The sequence below is a fragment of the Cibotium barometz genome, chromosome 11, assembly GCF_041138505.1.
Source record: "Cibotium barometz isolate CiBa-2024 chromosome 11, ASM4113850v1, whole genome shotgun sequence".
NCBI classification, from domain to species: Eukaryota; Viridiplantae; Streptophyta; class Polypodiopsida; order Cyatheales; family Cibotiaceae; genus Cibotium; species Cibotium barometz.
In genome coordinates, this window is record NC_141056.1 from 28,139,258 (window position 1) to 28,158,476 (window position 19,219).

At 45.1% G+C, this 19,219-nt stretch overlaps 1 protein-coding gene across 2 annotated transcripts; it reads left to right on the forward strand.

Moving 5' to 3' along the window:
• Positions 1-8,919: 8,919 nt before the first annotated feature.
• Positions 8,920-11,257, forward strand: LOC147634000 (cysteine synthase-like). Of its 2 annotated transcripts, XM_086805080.1 has the most exons (7): positions 8,920-9,229; positions 9,486-9,613; positions 9,827-10,029; positions 10,129-10,254; positions 10,422-10,580; positions 10,662-10,855; positions 11,044-11,180. In XM_086805080.1, exons 1-7 carry the CDS (start codon positions 9,098-9,100, stop codon positions 11,167-11,169), a joined length of 1,068 nt encoding a protein of 355 aa, XP_086661206.1. In that variant the 5' UTR covers positions 8,920-9,097; the 3' UTR covers positions 11,170-11,180. The 2 variants fall into 2 exon arrangements, with proteins under 2 accessions (XP_086661206.1, XP_086661205.1); XM_086805079.1 differs by lacking the exon at positions 10,129-10,254 and having other exon boundaries at positions 8,942-9,229; positions 11,044-11,257.
• The last annotated feature ends 7,962 nt before the right edge of the window (positions 11,258-19,219 follow it).

The window sequence follows — 19,219 nt, forward strand, 5'->3', positions numbered from 1 at the left end:
CTCCTGCTCTCTGAAAGCCTCCAGGCGGTCCAGGGCAGCCTGTCTGAGCATCCTACTGATCTCCTGCAAACCCCTGTCAAGATCGCTGGCTGCCGATCCTCTCCTGAACTGAAGCTCCTGCCAGACCTGCTCAACTCTGGTCGCAATCTCGGGCTCCTCTATGAGACAATCTGGAATCCGGACGCTCTGGCCTCGCTCTCCTCTCGTAGGGTCATCAATCTGGAGAAGCACTAGAAAGTGGTCTGAAAACGAGGAGCCTGCAAGTATACCCACAGTGCCACCTCTATCGCAAGCCCACTCATCAATGTAAAACCTGTCGATGCGGGAAAGGTTAACTCCTGTGGCCCGTCTATCCGAGCGCGAGAAAGATAAACTCCCCTGCAACCTGCCAAACTCCGAGAGAGTCCACGGATCCTGGCCTCTCACCTACAGCACTAGTTCCTCCCCAGGCAGCGAGCTCCGGCCCATGAATGGTCTCCTGGCTGCCCCCCATCCTGTCCTCTGCATCCTCCAACATGTTGCAATCCCCCCCTAGGCACCAATGGTCTTCCATAGGGAGGGACTGCCTAATGGTGCTCCAGAACTCAGCTCTCCCGGTCGCCCCATTAGGGGTGTAGAAGTTGAGGAAGCCAATGCGGTCTTCCCCAACTCGAAGGATGATCCACTGCGCTTGACCCTGGACCAGAGTGCCAGAATCCACAACCTCGGATAGAAGCTGCTCGCTGACTGAGATGCATATTCCACCCTGGTTCCCCTGGGAGCCATATGCCGGTGACCAAAAAGTGTGACTCCTGCCTGGCAAGATCTTCCCGCAGGTGCGGGTACGCCCGGCAGAAAGGTGGTACTCCTGGATGAAAAGGATATCTATGGGTCCTCCAACGAGAGCCCTCTGGATCTCCTGGCGAAGTCTGCCCCGACCAATGTAGCAGCGAGGTCCACCAAGACCCTGGATGTTCCATGATGAAGGGATTGGGTGTTAGGGTTAGGGTTTACAGAAGGTACAAAACAAGCGTAGAAACCAAGAGAAGAGAGAACACGACTTCAGTATGCTTCAATAATAAAAAAGATGAAGTACAATAGCCACATGATAGTGACCCTAAAGATAAGTGTTCACATGTCCGGCCATAAATGTGCCGGGTGGACCAAAACACTTATAAAGTGCATATAAGTGAAACTGAGCTAAACTGGGGGAAAAAACCTCCACTAACTGAAGTAAAAAGTGCCCCAGTAATCTATTGATGATCACTAGCACTCCTCTGGGTGCATACACAGCATAACACCCAACAAACCCCCCTGGAGTGATATGTGATCACTGTACATCATCCACCAAAAGGAAACAAATTCAAAGCATTGCGGAATGCTTCAAATTTCGGACGTGGTAATGCCTTGGTGAAGATGTCTGCCACATTCTGATCTGTAGGACAGTAGATCAGACTGATATCTCCTGCCTGGAGTCTCTCCCGAACAAAATGATAGTGAATCTCAATGTGTTTCGTGCGAGCATGAAACACAGGATTCCTGGCCACAGCAATGGCACTCTGACTATCAGTATAGATAGGTGTAGGCTCCTCCACTGAAATATCCATATCAGTCATGAGACGACGCAGCCAAACACACTCAACAGTAGTAGTGTAGGCTGCTCTGTACTCTGCCTCACAAGACGAAGTGGCCACTGTGGTCTGTTTCTTGCTTAGCCAAGAAATGCATGAAGAGCCAAGAAAGAAACAATTTCCACTAGTGGAATGTCTGGTATCAAAATCACCAGCCCAATCTGAATCACTGTAAGCGTGTAACTGCATGTCACCCCCCTCAGGATAAAGCAATCCAAGAGACAAGGTACCCTGCAAATAACGGAATACACGCTTCACAGCTTGCCAATGTGACAACCGTGGGTTGTGCATGAATCTGCTCAACTGAGAGACTGCATACTGAATATCTGGCCTTGTATTACACAAGTAAATGAGGCACCCAACAACCTGAGCATATGTAGTGGCATCAAAGGAAACACTGTCATCTTGTAGTGACAGTTTCATCCCAGGCTCCATAGGAGTACTAATAGGCTTGCAATCCTGAAATTTAAACTTCTCCAGAAGTTTAGCAACATAACGTGATTGCAACAACCCAATGCCTCTGTTATCCTGCACAAACTGTATGCCCAAATAGTAATGTACAAGGCCCAAGTCAGACATGTCAAATGTCTGTTGCAGTATGATGTATCTCCTTAAAAGCTGCAATTTTGTCATCATTTGATCCCATGAGCAAGAGATCATCCACATAAAGACTGATGACCAGCAGATCTGTCTCTTCTTTCTTTACATACAGAGTGGCCTCTGATGGACTGTTCACAAATCCCTGAGTGAGTAGAAAAGCATCTATTTTTGCATACCAAGCTCGTGGAGCTTGTTTCAAACCATACAAGGCCTTTTTCAGCCTGCAAACTTTCCCCTCATGACCATGTTCTGCAAATCCCATGGGCTGAAATACATAAACTTCCTCCTCGAGGTCCCCATGTAGGAATGCAGTCTTTATGTCCAACTGGTGAACAACCCAACCACGATGTGCAGCCAATGCAATGACACACCTAAGTGTCGACATACGGGATGTAGGAGCAAATGTCTCCTCATAATCAATGCCCTTCTTCTGTGCATAGCCCTTTGCAACTAGACGGGCTTTGTACCTGTCAATGGATCCATCTGCATGTCTTTTCAACTTATAGACCCATTTAGTACCAATTGCTTTCTTGCCTTTGGGCAGATCAACCAAATCCCATGTTTGATTCTTTTTAATAGAATCAAGCTCATCCTGCATGGCTTTGTTCCAATGCACATTATCTCGTGCATCCACAAATGAATCAGGCTCATCATCATCCTGTAAACTGGCTGCCATAACCAGATTCAAATCCATGATGTGTGCATGCTCATTGGTCCTTGTCTCCCTACGAGTACGACCAGCAAGAGGACCCTCTAAATGGCTGTCCTGTAATGTCCTCAAATACCATCTAGGTATATGTCTGACCTGTGGTGCCTGTTGTCCCATATTTGGTTCAGCTTCTGGCTCATTTGGCTGCTGAATTTCTGCACCACCTACATCATTTGCTGGCTGTCCAGTACCCTCATGAGTTGGATCACCAACTGTGGAATGAAACTCCATGGGTAGTAGACCTTCAAACACATCATTTTCAGCCTGATTTGCCTCATAACCAGCCATGGATATTTCTGATTTTTCATCAAAAATCACATCCCGACTGATGAATATCTTCCTGGATAGTGGGTCATATAACCTGTAGCCCTTGCTCTCACGGCTATACCCAACAAAAATGCATTTTGTGGCTTTATCATCCAGCTTCCTCCTCAACTCTTTGGGTATGTGTGCATATGCAAGACACCCAAAGATACGAAAATGCGATACAGAAGGCTTGCGGCCATGCCAAGCCTCAAAAGGAGTAATAGAAACCAATGCCTTTGTGGGACATCGATTCAAAATATGACAAGCACACATTACTGCTTCCACCCAAAAGATATGTGGTAGTCTTTTTGCCTTTAGCATACATCTGGCCATCTCCATGAGTGACCGATTTTTCCTTTCTGCAACCCCATTCTGCTGTGGAGTGTAAGGAGTAGTATACTGATGTTTTATACCTCTACTCCCAAGAAAGGAATTCAGCATATGTGACATATATTCCCCCCCTCGGTCAGAACGGAGAGTCTTCACCTTGCATCCTGACTCTGTCTCAGCAAGTGCTACAAAGGCCAAAAATGCATCATATACCTGTGATTTCTGTGTCAAAGGATAGACCCAGCATATACGAGAGAAGTCATCAATAAATGTTGCAAAATAAAAGCAACCACCTAATGACTTCGTCTGCATGGGACCACAAAGATCACTGTGTATAAGTTGCAACTTTGCAGTTGCTCTTAGAGCCTGATCACGTGGGAAGGAAAACCTGTGCATTTTTCCCAAAATACATCCTTCACAAATGTGATCTGGAGGCTTCTCCATGAGAGGTAGATCTATAAACATGTTATGTCGCTGCATAAGCATAAGACTACCAAAATTTACATGCCCCATGCGAGCATGCCATAACTCCGCATCAACCATAGCTGGAGTAAGAGTGAATGCATGATAAGCAGACTGATCCACTGGCTGAAATGCATCCAACTGATAAAGTCCATGACATAATGTACCAGTAAGCATCAAGGTCAAGGCATTAGCTTTGTCTCTGACCATGCATTTATCATCATCAAAGTGGACTTGCATTCCACAATGTGCTAAAGAAGAAATGGACAACAAATTCTTCTTTATCCCTGGTACATATAAGGCATCTGTGAGGCGGAGAATGGAGCCATCAATGGCTGTGAGCTGAATCTCCCCAATGCCACGAACTGGATATGAAGCATTGTTGGCACACTGAACAGTTTTGCCAACAGGGGCAGGGCCAACATGACTAAACAAATCCCTGCGAGATGTGATATGCTTTGAGGCACCACTATCAAAATACCAAGTACATGCATGCTCTGTCAAACTGAGTGCCTGTGAAGACCAAGAGGCATCATAGCTGCATGTATAAAAACAGTAATCCTTGTCCTCAACAAAAGAAGCAGTCTCTGGAGGAGCTTTAGAAGCCTCATTAACAGACATCCCAGCTTCCTTTGCCTTCTCTTTGGCAATCCTCTTCCTACATTCCGTGATGTAGTGACCTGGCTTCTTACAGTAATGACATTTGCCCTTCTTCTTGGGCTGTCCATCACTTTTCTTGGTATCCTGTGAAGAACCACCATCACCTGAATTTTGATTTGCACTCTTTGGCTGAGTTTTTCCTTTCCCCTTTTGACCTGTAGTAAATGCTTGTTCAGCATTTGTGTTCATATTCATATTCTTCCTCATTTGCTCCTCTTGTAGTAAGAGAGCAACAAGTTCCTGATACTTGAGGGGTTCAACAGCATTCCTCATGCTGAGGTTCAAAGAGGTATGAAAAGCCAAGTAAGATCTTGGCAAAGAGTGCAAGATGGTGGACACAAGCTGTGTCTCAGGAATAATCTCATCCACATTGATGAGTTGCTCTCTCAAATCCTGCAGCTTGTTTAAGTGGCTAGACATATCATCTCCTTCATTCATTTTCTGATTTTCCAGCTCTCTTTTCAAAAATGAGATCCTAGCCTCATTACGAGCAGCATACATCTGCTCCAAAGTCACCCATGCATTCTGTGAAGAGCCAGCTGAACGAATGAGGTATAATGGACCTCTGAACTGACAATGCAATGAGTGACAAAGCTTGTGCATCCCTGGCATCCCATGTCTTTTGAGCATTTGTTCTCTGAACAGGCAATGGCTGTCCTGGAGCCTGTACCTGTTGTCCTCGTCCACGAGCACCCCCTTGAGGAGGAGTCTCTGGAGCCAATGGACCTGGACGTGGTTCATCACCACTAACAAAATCCCAAAGACCCTTTGCCACAAGCACATTCTTCAGCATAAAACTCCACAAGGAGTAGTTCGTGCCATCCAATTTGTCTTCCTTAGACAAATATGTGAATACATCACTTTGCTGTTGATTTGCCATTATGCTTTACGCACAATGTTGTACCTGTTTACCAAAAAACCCAATAGCAGAAACCCTGATAACAACTGTACTCAACTGAATACAGTTCACCCAACTCTGCCTGCACTCTCAATCCTCTGAATGTGCAGCTCAATGCACCAATGACTGAGTAGAGCAGCAAATGGCGTACACAATGCCAAAATGCCCCAAAAATGCCCAAATTTGCTGCACCCAAACTGTGCAAAAAAAACCTGTATATTTCCTTGCTAGAAAATCTGCCTGTTGTGCCTGTATACTTTCACAGAGAAAATAAAATTGCCCAATATTCAAAATATGTAATGCTTACCACTTCTGTGCTGAGCAGTAGGCTAAACTGCAGTCGAATGTTGACGTAGTAGAATCTGGTCGGCTGTACTGTGCAGGTACCTTGACTGTACTATTGCAGTCGTGTGATGTACTGTGCACTGTACGGAGCAGGGCGACCAGTTACACGTCAGCTGCAGGTTCAGATGTGCGTATCAGGTACAGACGCTGACTGTACGGAAGCAAGTCGCCTGTTGCAGCAGGCGCACAGGTGTAGCTGAAGGCGCACAGGTGATGGTGGCTGCGCTTGACTGTACGGGCAGGTACAGTAACTGTAGGCGACGCTTGTTGCAGTACCCGACTGAAGGCGACTAGGTACAGAAGTTGTAGGCGACGTGCAGTACCCGACTGAAGGCGACCAGGTACAGAAGTTGTAGGCGACGTGCAGTACTGAATGTACGGGCAGCTAGCGCACACGTGTAGCTGAAGGCGGCGCAGGCTGGGTGTACGGGCAGCAGATGCTGAGACCTCAGTACGGCGCACAACAATGGCAATGTACGGGCAGTGCAAGGCAGAGCTTCAATGCTCTGATACTAATTGAAGGGATTGGGTGTTAGGGTTAGGGTTTACAGAAGGTACAAAACAGGCGTAGAAACCAAGAGAAGAGAGAACACGACTTCAGTATGCTTCAATAATAAAAAAGATGAAGTACAATAGCCTCATGATAGTGACCCTAAAGATAAGTGTTCACATGTCCGGCCATAAATGTGCCGGGTGGACCAAAACACTTATAAACTGCATATAAGTGAAACTGAGCTAAACTGGGGGAAAAAACCTCCACTAACTGAAGTAAAAAGTGCCCCAGTAATCTACTGATGATCACTAGCACTCCTCTGGGTGCATACACAGCATAAAACCCAACACATGAGAGGATCCTCATGGATGAGCTATGGCAAGTGAAGCAGCTGCCCCTGGCTCACCCCTCTCAGCCGGCCCGGATGAGCTGCCCTCCACTCTGTGAGTCTTGGGCGCCGGCTTGGAGGGAGAATAGTCACTCTCTGTCCGGTTGCGGAGTCTCTCCAAAAAGAGGGTGACCTGTCTCTGAGTCTAGCCCCACTCCACCTTCGCCCTGTCCAGGGCATAGGCGTGAGACCAATCCTCAGCATATATGTATCTAAAGGTAGGCTGCACCCTCGAGGCGGCGTGGAGGAGAATCAGTAGCACCGCCTCAACTGAGGTGTGGACCGGATCCGCCCGCCAATCTCCTATACCAAACAAGCTCATGCGGGCTGAGTGTAATCGGGTCTGCAATAGGTCCGTGAGCCCCAAGTCACTGAAGTGGTGAGAAAACTCCAGTATCTGATCACGCAAAACTTCCTCTACAGAGTTGCAATCCCATGCTGTGTCTGGGGCAACACTGAGAGGAAAGGAGAAGGCCACCATGCTGCTCACCACTGAAGGAGAATGAGAGGGATGGCACACCACGCAAACTCGCAAGGGCGCGACCAGTGTCTCGAAAGGGCCAGCATCCAGCTGGAGACACCTGAAAAAACCGTAATCCACTGGGAGCCCCATCACTCGCGGGGGCCCCCCAGGGGAGGCTAGAGAGAACTCTGTGGCGGGCGAAGCTAGGATCGCCATCTCCATCGGCCCGGAGTGGCGGTGGAACAGCCGCTGAACTGAACTCTGGCCTACCCAGCTGCGCTGCCCTGGGGCAGTGGGTGGTCTGAAGGAGTATCCTGGAGAGGCCGAGGGAGGGATGGTGGCTCGCGGAGAGGAGGGGGGAGAGCGAGGAGAGGATGGAGAGGCATCTGCCAGAGGAGAGGTGTCAGGGGGGGCCGCCGGGGGAGGCGGGAGGGGGGGGTTGGGGGGGGAGAGGGGGGGAGAGGGGGGAGTGCTCTCCGAGTGAGGGGAAGAGGGGCCGGGGGTCGCAGAGTGCGGCCTGGGATCCTCAGGAATCTGCTCCATGGAAGGGGCGGGGCCCCCCGCGGGGGAGGCGGGAGCGGGGTCTCCACGTGGGGGGCTCCACCGGCGGCCTCAACGGGCACTGAGACTGAATCCTCGTCCATCGGGGTGGGACCTGCTGGCCGCCTATCCCTGACTGGAGCATAAGTGCGGGTAGGTGCCGGGACGCCAGCCGAGGTCGCCTGGACGCCAGCCTGTCCGCCAGCCTGTGCTGTCTGCTGGCGTCTGCGACAGTCCCTGCGGGCCGGGCGTTTCCGCCGACGAACCTCCTGCCATCCGCCAGCCTCCTGGGACTGCGCGGCCTCCTCCACCGGGGCCTGCTCGTCAGATGATGGCGCCTGCTGAGACGAGCCAGGGATGTCCGGTCTCTGAGGTGGATGGCCACCCCTCGGGCCTCCTGAAGGGGGTCCAGAGGCGGCAGAGCGTGAAGGATGAACCCCCTTGCGGGGACAGGCGCGTGCGAGGTGGCCCATCTCTCGACAGATGTAGCACTGGCCGGGGAGGCCCGAATACTCCACGCGCTGTATCAGGTGTCCTCCAGAAAGACAAGGGAGGAGGATCGTCTTCGGGAGGGACTCCGGTGACGGAACCACAACACGAATGGCCGGGAGTCCTGCTGCCCGAGCTATCACTGAGGCTGCTGTCTGAGGCGTCTCCACCACCTGCCCGAACGCCTTGCCAATGGATGACAAGAGGGGCAAGTACTCCCTGCGGAGTCCAGGAAAGCAGATAGTGATGGGAAAACCTGTCGCGCCTGCTAGCGGGTCAGAAGCGGGGTCGAAACCGTGAGTCCATCGCGCCAGGAACGCCCGGGATGAGCGGAGGGCAATGGGGCTCCGAGCCAGCACCGTCTGAGCTACCTGGGGGGACTCGAAATCCACCTGGAGGGGGGGGGTTGGGGCGCAGCTCGCAGGAGCAGATCGACGCAGCCTTAGGTCCCTTGTTTGGACACACAAAAAAAAAAGTAGTTTTCTTTAACTAATCAAAATAACGAAATGTCTTGACTCTTGACCTTAGCCAGTTTATTTCCTTATACTAGTTGGGAACTCGTGCTTCTCACTTTTTTTGAGGCTTCCAAAATCAAATTCTACCCAAACTTCCTCCTCCCCTTCCCGAACCTCCAAATTCTTGCCACGTTGCAGCAAGAAAATTCCAAAATCTTAGCTAAAACATAGACCACAATAGTGAGTTGGGTTGAGATAAGGCCTGGGAGAGAGGGAGTGCAGTTGACTTTGTTATTACACGCTCTCATTTTGCACAGCAGGACATAAGAACTTCGTACTCTGCTAGATCATGGCTGATAACAATCTTACGGGAGCCATCCTTCAGAGCGGTGAGCAAATCGAGAGGTTTCGTGGGCCTTACCGCGCCATAGCCACCACCAGCATTCCAGAAGAGGAGAACATCGCGTCCGACATCACACAGGTACTCCATAGCTGGATTCTTTAGGGTGGTTCTCTTCCATAGCTACAAAACACCATTTTCAGGGTTCTTTCTTTGTCGCCGACTTTTCTTTGATATCTTAAGGTTTTTCTGTGGATTACAATACGCATTTTTCTTCCTCAGAAAGAAGGGGGTTGCTATGCTGCCGCTGTTTCAGGTCTCTCAGAAGAAGAGGTTCGCAGCACGGTATCTGTTTACGTTTTAGTGTGGGTTCTTTGTTGTTTTCTTGTGAATGCAGTTGATAGGATGGACTCCGCTGGTGGAGCTGAAAAAAATTGCAGGCAAGGAGGGTGCCCTTGCGAGAATAGTTGGGAAGCTCGAGTGCCAGCAGCCCCTTGGCTCGGTCAAGGACCGGATCGCGCTTCCGTAAGATCAAACCCCCGTGACGTCTTACCACATGATCCCCAAAAACTTGCAATATTTTTTTATGAAAGTGGGCAGATTGTGCAACATGGAGAAGGATTTTGAATCATGTTATTTTTTTTTTTCTGCGGTGACATATCGATGGGTTTTATCTTCATTTCATACGTCCACAGTTGAAGTGATTTCATTTTCTAAGCAAAATGGAAAACGTGGCAGGATGATTGAAGATGCTGAAAAGCGTGGGTTGATCAAGCCTGGGTTAACTACCCTCATTGAGCCAACCAGTGGAAACACTGCTATTTCTCTGGCATTTGTCGGAATCCATAAAGGATATAAGGTTGCGGCAGTTATGCCTGCATCTTATTCAATGGAGCGGCGCATGATCCTACGAGCTTTGGGAGCTGATATATACCTCACAGGTTTTCATTTGCAGCTCATGTAGCTAAGTGTTTTGGGCTGTTAACCCCTCGTTCAAATGTTGTTTACAACTGTGTTTGCACCCCAGATCCTGCCCCCAGATTCTGCTCTAGGGTTTGCTGGAATCTTTGCAAAAGCTGAAGAATTACTTGCCACTATTCCAAACAGTTATATGCTGAATCAAATAATCAATGCCATGAACCCTGAGGCTCATTTTGAAACTACAGGTGAACCTTCGTAAACCTAGCAAAAACTTTTTTCTGTGCATATGAGAGATGTTGTAATGCCATGATTGCAATGCAGCATGTGTGCCTGTGTCAAGTTATCCTCGAATGTCTGGATTATCTGCCTGGAAACCAATAGTTTATGGTTTGATCACATTTGAATTAAGCAGGCCCCGAGATTTGGAAGGACACTGCAGGGAAGGTGGACATTTTCATGGCTGGTACAGGTACTGGGGGAACCTTTTCAGGAGCTGGAAGATATTTGAAGGCACAAAATCCAGCCATCAAGGTCTTGGTTGTAGAGCCAGCTGAAAGCCCCATCTTGTCAGGTAAGCTTTTCTCTCCTGTGGGAGCAAGGATTGGTAATTTTACAGAAGATATTGAGGCTCTGTTCTGATCTGTTTCCAAAGGTGGATGCAAGGGTTCACACAAGATTCAAGGCATTGGTCCTGGTTTTATCCCTGCAACGACGGATGCCAGTGTGGCCGATGAGATTGTCACGGTCTCTAGTGAAGAAGCCATGACATACGCTCAAAGGCTTGGCAAAGAGGAAGGTTTACTTGTGGGCATTTCTTCAGGTGCTGCTTTTGCTGCTGCCTTAAAGGTAAAGACACAGCTACTCCTCTCCCTGCCTGTCTTTTTGATAGTGGTGTTTTTGTGGTGCATATGTTTTGAGCTTTGGGCCCTCGGTTATGGAAAAAGGGCCTGGACAAAAGCCTTATATACAGATAAGTTTGTTTAAACAACTAATGGCTGGGTTTCCTCCCTGAGTTCACCTCCTGGTGTGGACAGGTTGCAAAGAGACCAGAAAATGCTGGCAAGTTGATTGTAACAATCTTACCAAGTGGTGGGGAGAGGTACATAACCACAGAACTCTTCTCTTCAATCAGAGAAGAATGTGAGAAGATGACATTCTGAATTGTTGAGAGTGCACGAAAATTTGGATACTACCATACATTGGTTATGCATAGTTGCCTGCAATAAGAGCATATTGTTAAGAACTTGATGTTTGTCGTCTCAAGAGTTGAGAGGATCACAGAGTCTGCAGCAGATGCCAAATAAACCTATGCTGTGTGTGTGTGTGTGTGTGAGAGAGAGAGAGAGAGAGACAGACAGAGAGAGAGAGAGAGAGAGAGAGAGAGAGAGTGTGAGTTATTGTATGAAGGCATTTTTGAATTTCTTTCCTAAGCATTTTTGTACCAGACACGGCCTGATACAAGTCAGTGAGATACTCCAACAAGGGTCATTCGGACTAGGACTAAGGGCCAATTTTCAACCTTGAGCTTGTTGATTGTTCACGTTACACCATTGGTTATTGATTTTCATCCGATGGCTGGTTGTTAGATGCAGTGTATTTGTGAGTTTTTCCAAATTAATTTTGCTGCCACATGCATGCCTGAATGGTAGACATGGACCATCTCTTAGACAAGAGTAGGGGCAGGATATGGGGTCCTATTTGGGTAATTTTGACGCAGCAGGTGCCTAAGGTGCACACCAACGGATGGGACACAAGCTGGCACAATATGAACATGTTTGCTGACCTTTTTGATGATGTTTTGGGACCTGACAACTGATGGCTGAACAACATACAACTTGCCATCAATTCCCAATCAAAAGATGGGTCAAGGGTCATCCATGGGCATTTGGTGCACAGCGAAGACCAAGGGCTAGAAAGCCAGAACCAAGGGGTGTAGGAGCCAAGGCATCTAAATCACTAGAGAAGCTGTGCATAAACCAGACATATAGTTCTCATGTGCGTCAGAGCATGCACAAGTGGAGATAGCTTGGAACTCAAATCCAACTGTAGATATGTTAACATCTTTGTATGTATCATCTTTTGAGCAATGTACACTAGTTTAGGTCTCTATTCTCTGATGTGTCTTGTAGAGTAGATTAGGGTTAATTTCTCATGTGCATAGCATTAATTTAAAATAGCTGTCGCACATGTCATTGTGGTATCAGAGCATCTAGGTTCTTTTTAGAGAGCACATTTTGCGTCAAGGTTTGGAAGGAAGTGCATTTAATAAACACAAGTTTTGTGCATAATAAGGTGCTTGCTTACCCATTCTCCACTGTGTGTTCCCTATACCACATTCTTGAATTGGAAGGATGTTTCACCTCACCTCTTGCCATCCTCATTCCATGGGAGGCCACCACCTACCAGTGTCTTGCCAGATTTGTCTTGTCTCGATTCTTCTCATTCTATCCTCATGAGAAATGCCCTACTTTTTTGCTCCCTAGTGGTTGCTTTTGGTTGCAAATGGTTTATGCAACAATCCAACTAAGAGTACCCTCTTTGCGTAGATCTTGCGTATAGCAATAGTCTACATGTCTTGGTAGAAATCCCATCAAAGGTCCATTTCTTTGCGGTGGCCAGACATGAAAAATATTCTCAAATTGAAGACCTACTCCCATATGAGATAGAGACTTTGTCTAAGGTCATTTACACGAGGAATAGGATACCAATTCTTGATCATGATTTTGTTAAGAGCCCTATAATCAATACACATTTGATTTGTACAATTTTCTCTTGACTAAGAGGGCTGGGGCACCATAAGGTGAGCTACTAGGGTGGATCAATTTAAGCTCTTAATAGATCTTGTATTTGATGTTGGATTTTCTTTTGCTCTAGTTGGTTCGCTCTATAGGGTGCTCTACAAGGAGGGATACTACCAAGTATATCAATCTTGTGGTTTAGAACTAGGTAAACCAGGGGTTAGGTCATCAAGAAAGCAATCTATGAACTAAGAAAGAAAATAGTCATAAGAAGGATTCTTGGGACGTTGCTTATTATGAGTTATGAGATTATTCACAAAAAACTAGAAAACTTTTCTCCCTCTTCCTAAATGCTTGCTTTGTCTCGGTATGACTAAGAAATATAGCACTCTCGTCTTTCTTAATATCGCTAAGACAAAAACTTTTTCCTTCATGCATAAAACACAAAGTATGTATGTGATAATTTATATATGGGTTATACTTGTGTTTCCATGGCATACCACGAATTACATCAATACGTGCAACAAAAAAAGTTATTTCCTTTTCATCATATGATATTGTTAATTTTAGATTCCTTACTTCTTTGGTGAAATTATACTTTTAGTTACTAAAAGTAGATTTGATTTTGTATTTAGATGGTGTGACCTCTAGATTAAGTGCATTCGCAAGTCTTTCGAAAATAAAACCATGAGAACTACCATCATCATGCAAGACTGTAATTGACTTATCTTTTACCTTACCTTCCATTTTCAATAAAACCATGAGAACTACCATCATCATGCAAGACTATAATTGACTTATCTTTTACCTTACCTTCCATTTTCAATAACATATGAGGAGTAGATTGAGTTTGTAAGTGTTTAGAGTTACCTTCTTGGTCGAAAATTTTTTCATAGTCTAAGTTACCCTCTTGCTTGGGTAAATAGTCACCATTCGTATCTTCGCTTCATCGATCATGTTATTTCAAAATTATGATTCGAACCTTGGAACCTGTCAAAATATTTAGTAGTAGGAACATACTTTGAAATTTAGAGGGGTGAGGATCTTGCGTACCCCTAGCGTCCTTTGGTACACCATTCTTCCTTTCATAATTAAGAGCTAATGAAATAGTAGAGCTCAAAGAATGAGGATGAAACATATTTACTTTAACCCCAATGTGTGGTCTCAATCCCAACTATAAATTTCTCCTTTTGCTCCTTCTTATGCACCTTTTCTATGGCCTTAAAGCTGAACAAGAGTTTGCCAAAACTTATCTACATACATCTGCACTGTCTTCTTCTCTAGCTATCTAATGGTATCCCATTGGTGTTGACTATCTAGCTTTATACTGTGATGGTTTACCTTTTGGAACTCTTTCTAAGTACAAGGTTTAGGATGTGCCATTTTAGTAGCATTTCATCACAACACAACACTATCAACTAGATGGTTGTGCGGCTCTAAGGGTTACATGGGGGCCTTTGCAAGGAGGCAAAGGGAGTGGAGCCACTCACTCTCTTCCCCTTTCTTCTCTCTTTTGGCCGACTGAGCAGCAATGCTCTTCCCTCTCCTACCTCTCTGACTCAGGCAAAGGTGGCTCTTCATACTCCCTCTCCTAGTGTTAGCCTAGCCAATACATGATGCATCATATATGATGATGTTCCAACCAATACATGGTGCATCATATATGACCAGAATGGGTAGTTGGTCTTGTCAAGCTTATCCTCACTAGAAAGCATCCCAAATACATCATTGCCTACCATTTTAGCCTATAAATATACACAAATTACAAATATCCCAACTACGAGCAGTAAGTACTATTAATGTCCACATGTTGAATGTAAATATACACAAAATGCAAATATCCCAACTACTAGTAGTAAGTACTATCAATGTCCACATGTTGAATATAATCGAGATGGTTTCTAGTAGATTGCTAATGATGAAGGAAAACTACAGTGTCTGAAAAGTTACAGTGTAAATACTTAGCAGGAATGTAGAAATCAATGATAACATTAACAATGTTGTTAAAGCTGTTGAAGATGAGCTTGAAGGTGTGATGTCGAAGATGATGAAGGTCCTGTTTGCACACAAAATGCTGCTACTGTGCATAGTGCAGAAAACCCAAAATAGAATAAAAGTAATTTGAACTGACTCTCCCCTAGGATGTCTTCGAAAATCTTACAGCATGTGAACAATCCATGAAACATGCCCAAAACGCTCCAAAGCACATAAATTTATGTTAATATAGTTAATAATTTGTTAATGTAGGTAACATCACACTATGGGGTATACCTACCTTGCCTAAGAGGATAGCTCTATATGAGACAATGAAAAGAGCAGCTCAAGGAGAAGATGACAAAGGAGTGAGATCTAAGAGAACCTACTCTGATACCAATTGTTGGAGTGGAGATCAAGGTAGAAACACACACATAGATGTAGTTAAGCAAGGAGGGGTAGATGGAAGCACAACACTCAAAGTAGATTGATGAGAATGAGGTACAAGTGAGTGATATAGCAAGTAAACATCACTACATACAGGTATGTCTCCAAGACTTAGCACAACTAAGAGGTCAAATGCATAAGTGACCACAAACATCACCAACAACAATACATTTCATGTGTCCCCTCTCAAATGCAAACTCTATTGAAAATTGCTATAAAGCATAATCAGCTGAGGATGGATCATCACAAGGATCAATGTCAAGCATAGCACCAACTGACAATCCTGATTTAGAGGATGGATCATTTCCACAAAATCAATGTCAGGCATAGTAACATCATGCAATTTTGCATCAGATGTGTAGCATTATGTAGTAGTGATGTGTGTGAACACACTTACGACCGTTGGGGCACTTTTTTCCTCACTAGGAGGTTTTTTTCCCCGTGCGTATGTACACCCTCTTATCTACTCATTTTGGGGTGTGTACTTATCTTTTGTATCTGGCACACATTTGTTAATTCTAATCTAGTGAGTTTGTGTGCTCTCAAGCTTCTTTATCTTGTGTGTATGCATTGTTATAACCCCAACCCTAATTCCAACAATTGGTATCAGAGCTACCTTCCTTGACACTTGATCTAGTAGTTTGCCTCCCTCCTCACACGACCCTGTTTTTTCTATCTCCGATTGAGATACCCTCTTAGGAGAAGAAGGTATATACTGTAGTGTGATGTATACAAAGTATACAACATTCTTGGGGTTTGTGGTACGATTTAGGCGCGTTTTGGGCACCACAAGGTTTCTGCAGACAGACGTTCTGGAGAGGTGTCAATTTAGATTGGTTCTGGAGAGGTGTCAATTTAGATTGGTTCTGCTCAATTTTGAGTTTGGGCTGTGTAATGGCAAAGATTTGGTGTGCAGCAGCATCTACACTGTCTTCAACAACATCGACCATCATACTTTTGCTAGTAACACTGTATTCTCTACTCTGTGTTATTTTTCATACACTTTGCAGGTGATTCAGTTAGTTGGAAACCATCCAGGGTTGCATTCAGTGAATACTGTGAGTACTTGCAGTGTGTTGAAAGATTTTGCATTTGGTAGAAAGTCATGGTTGGCAGTAGTGATGTATTCAACATGTTATCTGTTGAGAGGACAAACTTGATGGGACTAATTACCCATTGTGGTTCTATATGATGAGACACGTACTGGTTGCTGTTAAAGGCCTTTGGAATGTGGTCAGTGATGGTGAAACTCGTCCTATTTCACAACTACTAGTGTAACCAAGTGCTACAGGTACATCTGAAGTAGAATCTGATACATATGTGGCTCCTCCACATGCACCACCAATACCTCCCACTGCTGCTCAAACGAGATTGCTCAAACGAGATGGGATGGAAGAGATGCACATGCACATGCATTGCTTATTTTTTCTATGAAGCGAAGCATTATTCCTCATATTTGATCATGTAAGACTTCAAAACAGACATGGGATGCACTTGTTGCATTATACCAGATGTGCAATGAAGCACGTGTTGGATATCTGCGCAAACAGTTGGATTTTGAGCACATGAATGAGGGAGACTCAATGGACAGCTTCTTGACCAAGATCAAAGATTTTAAGGAGCAGCTTGCTAGCATGGATGAGATATATCATGATAGTACATTGGTGCCCATAGTTCTCAATGCATTGCCAGATTCTTATCATAGTTTTGCCTCTACTCTTAGACTCATGTGATGAAGGGAAATCCAAATGCCCTTACATTTGATGAGCTGGTTTCAGTACTCTTTCAAGAATAGTCTAGGCAAAACAAATCTAATATGCGAGTTGGTGAGACTAAGCTTTTGTTGCCAATCAGAAAGGTAAAGGTAAAGCTTCTTCGCATGGTGGCTATAAGCCAAAATCAGAATCCTCAGGTAAGGATGCAGAGAAAGAAGGTGATAAGCCTAAAAATAAGGGCAAGTGTCACTATTGCAGGAAACCAGGGCACTACATACATGAGTGTAAGAAAAGGCTAGAGAAGGAGAAAACGAAAGAATTGGGCATGGTTGTGGCTGATGCATCTGCACCACCAAGTGCAGAGAAGAAGGACTGTAAGTTTTGCTCAAGATGATTGGGCATGGACTGTACATTGCAGTTATAAGCCTTCTGTTCACGATGTATGCATATCAATGGCAGAATTGGATGCTTGGCACTTTCACAGTGGTGCTAGTAAGCACATTACTTCACAAAAAAATTATTCTCATCTTTGGAATCTGTCCAAGTGTAGGAACCATCATCTGTGCAAATGGTTCCTCATATCCTATCAAAGGAGTTAGTAGATTTGTGCTCATTGCTGCAAATGGGGGTGCATTTACTCTTTCTAAAGTTTTATATGTGCCAGGCATTAAGAAAAACTTGCTAATCAGTTTCAGCCTTAGCCTTGTCAAGCTTGACGATGAAATTTGTGGATGACAGATGTATAGTTTAGGATAGAAATGATGGTTATTCTATCATTGCCTCAGGTACCTTGTTTCATGGCCTATACAAGATGGCCTATACAAGATGGATATATTTGAGAAGTTGCAGCATGATGCTTGCTGAGTCTCTACAACTCATGCTATGAGTGATGCAGAATTATGGCATGCACGATTTGGCCATTTGAATTATGGCAGTTTGTTACGCCTTCAAAAACATGATATAATGTATGAGTTGCCAACTCTTGAGACCCCTCCTAAACATGTATGTGAGGGGTGTATTCTTGGTAAAATGCATCGGGCATCATTTCCAAAGGATGGATCTGCGAGAGCTGTTAAGAAATTACAGCTTATACAGAGTGATGTATGTGGTCCTATGAGGACACCATCTATTGGGAGATATATCTACTTCGTCACTTTTATTGATGATTACTCCAGATATAGTTGGGTATATCCATTAAAGCAGAAGTCACAGGTTTTTATGTGCTTTAGGCACTTCGTATCCATGATGGCTGAAAATGTATGTGAATGTAAAATTGGCACCCTTCGTTCAGATCGAGGGGGGGAGTATATGTCCAAGGAATGTCATGCATATATGGCTAGAAAGGGCATAAGGCATCAATGTACAGTGCCATACACACCTCAACAAAATGGTGTGGTTGAGAGGAAGAACATGTCTCTCATGGAGATGGCACGATGTACGGTGAAAGCCCAAGATTTACATCATGGTTTTTGGTTAGAGGCAACTATGTGCCCAAACTATGTGTTGAACAAATGCCCTACCAAGGCCTTGCAGTCTAAAACTCCTTATGAAGCTTGGCATGGCACAGGAAGCCTTCTATGGCTCATTTTTGTGTTTTTGGTTGTCTTGCTTATGCTCTTGTGCCTGAGCAACAACGCTGTAAGCTTGATGATAACGCAGTTAAATGCATATTTGTGGGATAAAGCAAGGGATATAGACTCTACCATCTAGCCTCAAAGCAGATTTTGGTAAGTAGAGATGTTATTTTTGTCGAAAACTCAGTTCAACCTATGCTTTCATGCAAAAAACAGCAGAATGTATGCTCACTGGACATGTTTGATTCGCTCCTACCTTTGTTTAATAGAGGGCAGCCATATGTAGAGTAATTGAATGCTCAACAAATTGTTGAAATTTAGCCTTTGCAGGTGCAAAATCAGCCTCCTACAAATAAGCCTTTTGATGAGGCAATTATTGAGGATGTAGTGGATGAGGAGAGAGCAGCCATAGAAGAATCTAGGTGTATGCCAAAATGTCTTGTGCAGACATTGAGGGATAGCAAGTTGGCAGCTCTACCTAGCAAAACTCGTGTAGGTTCTCATCATGTAGATTATTCTCATGTGGATCATGTTCTCATTTCTACTTTATGTAATGAGAAGGAACCTGTTTCCTTTGAGGAAGCACAGGATGATGATCATTGGATGCATGCTATGCAGGATGAGTATAACTCTATACTCAAGAATGACACCTGGTATTTGACAGATCTACCTCATAGCAAGAAGGCCATTGGTACTAAGTAGGTTTACAAGTTAAAACGCCAAGCAGATGGTAGCATTGATCACTATAAGGCGAGACTTGTG

Coding starts and splice junctions, on each gene's coding strand:
- LOC147634000 (XM_086805080.1), top strand. CDS start 9,098: ATGGCTGATAACAATCTTACGGGAGCCATCCTTCAGAGCGGTGAGCAA. Junction 9,230..9,485: donor TCGCGTCCGACATCACACAG/GTACTCCATAGC, acceptor TTGTGAATGCAG/TTGATAGGATGGACTCCGCT. Junction 10,255..10,421: donor GGCTCATTTTGAAACTACAG/GTGAACCTTCGT, acceptor TGAATTAAGCAG/GCCCCGAGATTTGGAAGGAC.